Here is an 8,312-nt window from a genome sequence, read left to right as displayed (position 1 = left end):
TATTTTTTTTTTACATTTAGTATCACAGAAATCAACAAAAAGAAACCAGTCCAGAATATGACTCTGATGTTACTGGGTTTAACAGTTTGCTCATGGGCTAAAGCAGTATGAGCACACATTTTAAATTTACAAAAAGTGATAATGACAAAGTATTTTAAAAAGAAACTTTAATATCTTCTCTAAGAATAAAAAATGACAAGTGTGTTTTTTTTTTTTTTTAATAAAAGTTTATTCACAATCAGTAGGAGGAATAACAGATAGAAGTGCATATTTACTGAAAATTTGTTTAAACCTGTACAGCAACCATTTTTCTATAAGTCTTGCATCATCAGCCAATTATAAAAAATATTTAAAAAAGGACTCAAAATACATCAAAGGGAACTTATGTACAATATTTAAAACCTCAAAATACTTACTATTTACAGATCAGTCAGTGATGTGCAGATGAAGCTGGATAAAGCTCTGGGGTTTTCTTTCAATTTGTGCCAAAAAAAGATTTAATGTCTTGAAGCTCCTCTGTGAGTACAGTGACATCTAGTGGTCGTTAAATCAGAGGCAGAGGCAGCCCTAACAGTGCACAAGTCAAATGTCAGTTTTTTTTTTTTTTCCTTTAACAACCACACAGTTTACATGCAGACTGCCTAAACTGGTGAGCTGAGTAAAGAGTTCTTGAAGCAACAGTAATGTCCGAAGCCTAAAACGTCATCAGCCAAGTGACATTTGACCTTTATGACTTAATTTTGAAACATTGCAAACCAGAGCTTTTGTATTTTCCGCCTATCTCTAATTTCAGTGAGTGAGAAGGAGAGACACCCATCAGCTCTCTTTACTCTGGACACGCCTCAATACTGATCACACTGATCTTCTCCCCAGCACACCTCCTGGCCCCCACCTCACATTCAGTCATCATCACAGCAGCACTCCCATCACCTGAGCTGACACACAAGGGGGTGGAGTCCTCGGAGCAGTCAGACACGTCCAGACACTCACATCGTCCTGATGATTCTGTAAAATCAGAACAATGATGTTACCTGATGCATCCATACATAAGAAAGATGAAGGTCTCACTCTTCATCATCCTCACCTTGACAGATTGTCCCAGGTTTGCAGTCGTTGCAGGACGTCTCCTCTGGCCAATTACAGTTGTTGTCACTGACCAACGTGAAGCTCCGGCCTATACACTGCAGGGCTCCCAGCTGACAGACACCAAGTAAACGGGTCTGGCTTGTTCCAAATCTGGCACACAGCTGCAGGGAGGTCCTAAAAGAGAAGGAAATACATGAAAGTGATATATTAAGCTTATTGTACTCAAGAATTCTCTTTGTTTTGTTACCTCCGCCAAGGAGGTTATGTTTTTGGGAGAGTATGTCTGTCCGTTTGTTTGTCTGTGAACAACATAACTCATAATGTAACATACAGATCTTAATGAAATTTTCAGGAAATGTTCGAAATGGGATAAGAAAGAAGTGATAACGTTTTGGAGGTGATACTGATCACGGTTTGGATCCAGGACTTTTTTAAAGGATTCTTTATCATTGTGTGATAGGGCCATTTTCACCATATGTGTATACAACTCCACGATAACTGGTCACATTGCTTTGCAAAACAATACAAGACAAGGTCATGATTTCTTCATTTCTGACAGATGTAAAAGTATGATCCAGATCCTGGTTATATTCTGGATACTTAGATCCAGAATATGAAATATGGCTCATCATAATTTTCAACACTGTCAGGTAACAAATTATCGTACAAACCTGCAACTAACACCAAATTGTAGCAGACAGTCGGTTGAAAGGGAGTATAACATTAAAGTAAGACTAAAGTGTTGTGTGACAATCACAATATGCTTGGTAGAGGTCCGCGCTCTCTGAATGCTTTTCTTGTTGTTTTTAATCCAGTCATAATGATCGAAAGGATACTCACGAGCACTGAAATGGCATTTTACACACACACTCAGTTTTTCCAAGAGTCTCCCAGAGTTTACACTTCAGGCCAGCAGGGGGAGGTGGAGCTGTGGGTACTGAAGTGATGAAACAGGAACTGTTAAAATAAAAATTTCTATAACATCAATAGATAACCAATTGAGAGGGTCATGGGGAAGTTTTATTTTACCTGCGTTACAGAGAGTGCTGGTTGGAGAGGGAGACCAGAGCAGACTAGGACTGCACATGATCTCTGACACCTCACCATCCAGCAGTGAACCCACAGGACAGGACAAGGACACTGTGTCTCCAATCTGATAGACAGCTTTGGTGGGCGTGGCTATAATGTCACTGTTGAGTGGTGGAAAAGAACACGAGGAACCTGGGACAAGGAGGAAAAGATTTCAAGTGAAAATGAGGAATGTGTGATGGCATTACAAGTTCCAGATGATAAAAAGAAAAAGCTTTGAACTGTTGAGAGGTATTTCATCTGTGAAACCACTGACCCAAAAGACCCTTGTGTGTCACTTTTGGATTGAAGCACAGTAAATAGAAGATAATGAAGACATACTTTTGCAAACCATCGCTCCTGTTCTCCATGTCTGGTTTTCAGTGCATTCTCCCACAGCGTCACCACTAAGGTAATGACCGTCTATGCAGGAGTATTGCACTGTATTTCCAACCAGGTAAAAATCTCTGGGACTCTGATGACAAAAAATAAATTGATAAATAAACTCAGAAACAGCAGGGTTTTTTTTAAATCGTGTTTACAATCAATGAGTCTTACCAGGACAAATCCGTTCCTGAGGTTTGGGGGTGGTCCACATGTCTTTGGTGGAGTCACAGAAAGACTGAAGCACTGTGGCTCTATTGTCCTGCACAACCAGTTAAAACAGTGAGAAAGGCTAATCAGAAACAGCCGCTGCATATTAACAGTGTCTGATATCTCATTATAACGAAGGCGGCCATCAGTCTTTAGTGTGTGCACTGTTCCTTACTTTAAGTACTGGAGTTCTTGCTCCTCACAGGGTTTCTGGTCCACGTGTAGTCCAACACAGTGAAGGCCTCCTCTGCTGGGGGTGGGGTTGTTGCAGCTTCTAGTTCTTGATCTTTGACCTCCAGAGCAGGATCCCCAAGAAGACCAGCAGCTCCAGCCACCATGGATCACCCCTGAAGCAAAAAAAGAGACAGGGATTTTTTTTAGGTTTGATTGTTTGTTTGTTTGTTTCAGGCTGGCAGGAAGCTGGAGTAACAATTTATCTTGGACATTTTTCATGAAGTCTCTGGTGAAAAAAAAGAAAGATGTCTTTGTATCAGATGTTTTGTTGACCGTTTAATCTAAAAACTTTTAGACTAACTTTGAAGGTCTTTACACCTGCTTAAAACATCTTTTATATTTCAGTCTGCTCAGCTTGTTCTAAAGTTAAATAAGCCTTTTTTTTTTTAGCTCTTCTTTAAACTTTAATAAATCTTGTTTAGCATTTCTTTTTGCTCACCTGGTTGTTCTCCAATCACAGATCCCCTCTCACAGGCCTGCCCTGATGTCCCAGGTTTGCAGACGCAGCGACACTCAGAGCCAGTCAGCAGCGGCTGCCCGTTGTTCTGACAGGGCCGGCAGTGACAGGGATGCTCCTCGGCCAGGTACTCCTCTGTGGCTCTTTTCAGGTGGAGCTTCTTCAAACCTGCACACTGCACCTCCTTCACCAGCTCATACAGAGGACGCAGCTGGAGAACATATTTCAGTTAATCATACATGTACATATACAGAACATAATCATTATTATATTTATTGTAGTCTATGACATTATTTTGGATTGTTTTTAGCCTTTGGCAGGACTGTGATTTTCAACAAAGTTCAGCTTAAACACAGTGAAGTTAGCCACTGAGCAAGCTACAACTAGTTGGCCAAACTTGTCACTGGTCAAAAACAAAAAGAGGTTCTGTCTCTTCTTTTGTCAAACAAAGTAGTCCTCCTGTCTAAAATATATAAACTGAAGCAGCCAGCTGCCCAAAAGAGGGCTGACCCAAAAAGTCTAAAAAAAGAATCATTGGGACAAAGGGACTCCAAAAAAGGGTCCCCTACAGCTTTTGGTCATACCTTCTGGTTCACAACTTCAGGGAAGTCTCTGACAGACGAAGCCCAGTTCTCGTAGATTTCCCCATTTGCTTCAGGATTCTCCAAATCCAGAACACTCAGTGATGATATGAACGCCGGATCTCCTCCAAACACGTTTACCTTAATGGGCATTTTGTTTGCTTTGTGTCCTGCAGACACAAGGCAATGAAGCTTAGGATAAACTAAAAAAATCTATGTCTCAGATTTGTCTCTTGATACACCAAAGAAAGTTGTTACCCACCATGAGTGGAGGCAAAAGACTTCGTCAGTTTTTCACAGACAGTCTTGACTTTCTTTCTGAAAAATCGACGTTTCACTTTTCTCCAACACCTTTGGTAGTCTATATCTGTTGTACCTGAAGAGTATGAGAGAAACACAGTCCTTAATCTCATGTTGCTGGTTTTAGGATTCAGTGTTGAGGGAGGCACTATGTGTGAAATATGCAACCTTTCTTTGGTGTTAAAGGCTTTAAAAACCCTCATTGTGGCTAATTTGGTTTCATACCTGTTATTCATTATTTTGAACATGTTGGCAATTTGTTATCCCATTTATTCCTGATTAAAGATTTGTTCAATAAGCTTTTGGACTCCTCTACTTGTAAACTTCAGATTCACTCTAAAATGGAAGGTTTCTATACCATATCCACTGTGCATATGCTTACAAATAATCCACTAGAACATCCTGCAATCAATCCACCTAAGATTCTTTGTGCGGTTTTCTTTTTTTCTTTTTTGTAGTGTGTATTACATCAGCTGTTCTTACTGGTTGATTCCAGCGCTTGGCTGCTTAACTCCAATAGAGCCTGATAATCTCCTCCCAGTGAGCCCTCTGAGAGGTAGTGAGTGCCATACGCCTGCAGCAGCTGACGGTACGCAGAGTAGTCATAGGTGAGCGGCAGAGCCGATAAAGCCTTCCAGAAGCCCTCTGAGAGGATCAGGTACTCAGGGGCAGAGTTCTGAAACTGGGCTAGCTCCACTTTGTTCTTTAGTATTAGAAGTCTGTGAGCCTGGAGGGTAGAAATGAAAAGTTAATCCTGAAATGCTGAAAATCAAACAAAAAATCTGATTGAAAAGTTACAAAGCCAGAGTGCATGGGTGTCAAGTCTTTATGGCCATGATTTGTGCAGGTTTCAGTTCTCACCTTGTTGTCTGTGAGCTCTTTGTGGAAAGTACGTCGGTCATGTCCTATCAAAGCGTTGGCCTGGATGTGCTGCATGTAAGACCAGGAGCTCTCATAGGATTCATCACTTTCTTCATTGTTAACTGTTACCTGCAGCAAACAAAACAAAGCAAGTGATATGATGGTGACAGTTGAAAGCTTTGAAGTTGCTTTGAGTTTGTACTCAACACTTTCAAAAGTACTTTGTCAAACACATCAAAGAGATGCTCTGAATGGAACCCAGTCAACTAAAACTCAACAAATAGGGCAAAAAAAGTAAGATAATATTTAGGTCATTTTAATAGAATGAAGTATGGGCAAGATGAAGAAGGACATATAGCTCAACAGGGTAGAGACGGAGAACACCACCCTCTGCTTTCAACTGTTGTGGTGATGGAAAAAAAATGCACCACTCTGATTGTCCTTACAAAATGCTGCCAACTCAGTTGAGAGGTGTAGTATTCACTAGGTTTCAAATGGACTTTACAGACTCACACTAGAGTGCAAACAATGAATGAATACCAACAGCATGCCAATCAACTTTGAGGAAGACCCAAGGCTAACAGCTGTTTTAAGGTTGGCACAGATTGCTTAACATTGTTGATGTGAGCTCAAAAATATATTTTTATATGGATTTTGCAAAACAGAATATTAAAAAAAACAAAAACAAGCAAAACAAACAAACAAACAAACAAACAAACAAACAAACAAACAAACAAACAAAAAGCAATAATTTTTTTATTCATTCACCTCAAAGTTGTATCTGAGGATGTTCTGGGGCAGCCTGTAATAGACTTGATGATCTCCACTGAACACCTTCCTGCACTGTCCTCCAAAGCTGCGAGTGTTAATCACAGCTCCTCGCAGTTTGCCTGTCAGCACATCAAACCTATAAAACACAACCCAGCATATCCGTTAGACAGACAGATGATTGTACCTGTTTTTATTACATTTTTTATACAAGCAGATTTCAGATATCAGTTTTCTTGCACAGATGTAGAGCTCACCCTCTGCCTGTGACGTCAGAGTTTGGGGGCGTTTTGTTGATGTCACATGAGTAGTGGCTACTGTCCACCTCACAGTTTCTCTCATCCAGACCATCCTCACAGTCCTGGTCTCCATTACACACCAGAGAACTCCTGATACACTGGCCTGCAGCAGGGATCAGATTAAGCATGGTCAGTTCACAAAGCAGGAGGCACTCATTTAGAAAAGATGTTCAGATGTACATTTATTATTGGTTCTGCAGAATGAACCCAAGTGAGCATAAGCAGAGCCTTCCCCATTAAAAACTCCTGACTCTAACCAGTGAAATTAAGCCAAAAGGTATATATGATGAAAATCAAAGGTAAAAGGAGGGTTTGAAAGCAATATTTGAACATTGTTGCATTGTACCAGAGGTGCAGCGGAACCTGTCTCCACAGCCTGTTTCTAGGAGACATCCTTTCTGTGAGACACATGTCTGCGTTTGGGAGGCCTCTCCTGAACATGGTACACCCCCAAACTGGGCGTACGCTTCAATATGGCGAGTCCTCACCTGAAGAATAAAGCAAAAATAATCATGAAACTATACAAAAACAGTAGAGTGGGACTTTTTCCCTTTCCTTCCTTTGTTTCCTTTTCTTTTTTTGTGTGTATCAATTAAATGTCTATTTAGCCACCTTATGCTTTATTGCCACATGGTGTACAACCAATTTAAGATCACAATACTCCCCTTAAATTGTATTTCAGAGATTAGCTGTGATTATGAAATAGTCAGAGTTACTTCTTGACCACTCCTTAAATGATTTAAGAACAGCCTGTGAGTGTGTTCTGTTGTACCTTCGTGCTTGAGCAGCCATCGCACTCAGACCACTCTCCATAAGGTCCCCATCTGCAGTTTACAGGCTGCTGACAGCTGAAATAGATGGAAAGGGGAAAATATGAGGCAGATCCACATGTTCCACATTAATAGACGTAATTCAACAAAGTGATAAAAAAAAAGCAGTGAGATGTAATGTATGTGTGCAATTACCAAACTGGGGATAGGAGGACTGACAGCAGTGCCAAAGAAGAAAGACATTCAGCCAAATCCAACTGTGCAAAAAGTAAAGACAGGTGTATGAGTGAAACTGGCTTTGTACCTTTCATTTAGTCATTTGTTATCTTGGGTCAGCATAAAATAACAGCCCTACAGTTTTAGTTTTCTGATAATTTATTCTGTAAGCTGAATGATGATTTTTCAGCAGCCTATGAAATAGACTGATATTATCTCTGTTTCCTACTGAAAGTTAACAATAGCAATAGGAATAAGGGTGTTTTTTTTTTCAAGGTATCACTTGAACACTCATCATTTCTATCACTGGCGAGGTTGTTTACAACAATAAAACAGACAAGTAAAAGAGTCTTTTTCCTTATACATTTGACAGTAGAAAGACGGCAAGAGGTGCATCTACAGGATGAGACCTGAAAAGAACTAAGATTTACAGCTTTATCTACAGGGGTCTTTAATTTGAGATTGCTCCATATAGTAGCTTTTTACAAGTTTCAATCACTTTAAGAATCTCAGGTATCATCATTCGTTGATACTCTAAAGCAGCCTGTTTTAACACGTTGGTTTTAACACGTGTGGTGTTAAACTTAACCTGTATTTTGTCTACAAAGGTCTGTGTGTCTAGTTATGGAAGAGGAAGTTTAGATCTGCTCACAAATGGTTGTTACCCAAAGGTGATAAGAGTCTAAAGTCATGAAAGAGCAAGCTAAAATATTTAAAGGATTATTTTTAGCTCTAGAAAAAAAAAAAAAAAGTTTTTCAGAGACCTTTTGGAAATCAAGTCTTATGACAGCTCTTTTTGCTGGTGACAGGTATATTTTTAAAAGAAGCAGTTGTGCTTGCTGCTGATCTCTTTGCTGGCTCCTCACCCTCTTTGCAAAGTGCATTGCCAGCCACTGATACCTGGGTGTTAAGCCAGGACTACAAGATGATAAATCAAAACTAACGAAAAGTTGAAGGGTAAAAGAAGAAAACATGACACTCTTCTTTGCATAAAAATGAGTCTGAACAGAGCCAAACAGTTTTAACCAGTGATACAGAAGTAAAATGAAATCTCAAAATGAAATGCTAGTACCTTCAT

General features: G+C 39.9%; 1 protein-coding gene across 1 annotated transcript; it reads right to left on the bottom strand.

The window, feature by feature from the left end:
• Positions 1-778: 778 nt before the first annotated feature.
• LOC141805773 (complement component C7-like) lies at positions 779-8,312 on the bottom strand. The gene is made up of 18 exons (XM_074690962.1): positions 8,307-8,312; positions 7,214-7,275; positions 7,021-7,096; positions 6,595-6,736; positions 6,207-6,351; positions 5,950-6,088; positions 5,182-5,310; positions 4,804-5,047; positions 4,283-4,396; positions 4,024-4,190; positions 3,422-3,650; positions 2,924-3,095; positions 2,713-2,800; positions 2,497-2,629; positions 2,116-2,307; positions 1,927-2,023; positions 1,085-1,260; positions 779-1,005 (listed from the first exon to the last, which is right to left on the bottom strand). Exons 1-18 carry the CDS (start codon positions 8,310-8,312, stop codon positions 827-829), a joined length of 2,490 nt encoding a protein of 829 aa, XP_074547063.1. The 3' UTR covers positions 779-826.

This window comes from Halichoeres trimaculatus, unplaced genomic scaffold (assembly GCF_033239565.1).
Source record: "Halichoeres trimaculatus isolate MK-OKI-2021-1 unplaced genomic scaffold, fHalTri1.1 fHalTri1_scaffold_16, whole genome shotgun sequence".
Classification (NCBI taxonomy): domain Eukaryota; kingdom Metazoa; phylum Chordata; class Actinopteri; order Labriformes; family Labridae; genus Halichoeres; species Halichoeres trimaculatus.
Note: the sequence above shows the minus strand (reverse complement) of the source record. Positions and strands in the feature narration are given on the sequence as shown.

Coding starts and splice junctions, on each gene's coding strand:
- LOC141805773 (XM_074690962.1), bottom strand. Junction 6,737..7,020: donor ATGGCTGCTCAAGCACGAAG/GTACAACAGAAC, acceptor TTTATTCTTCAG/GTGAGGACTCGCCATATTGA. Junction 3,096..3,421: donor TGTGATTGGAGAACAACCAG/GTGAGCAAAAAG, acceptor TTTTTGCTTCAG/GGGTGATCCATGGTGGCTGG.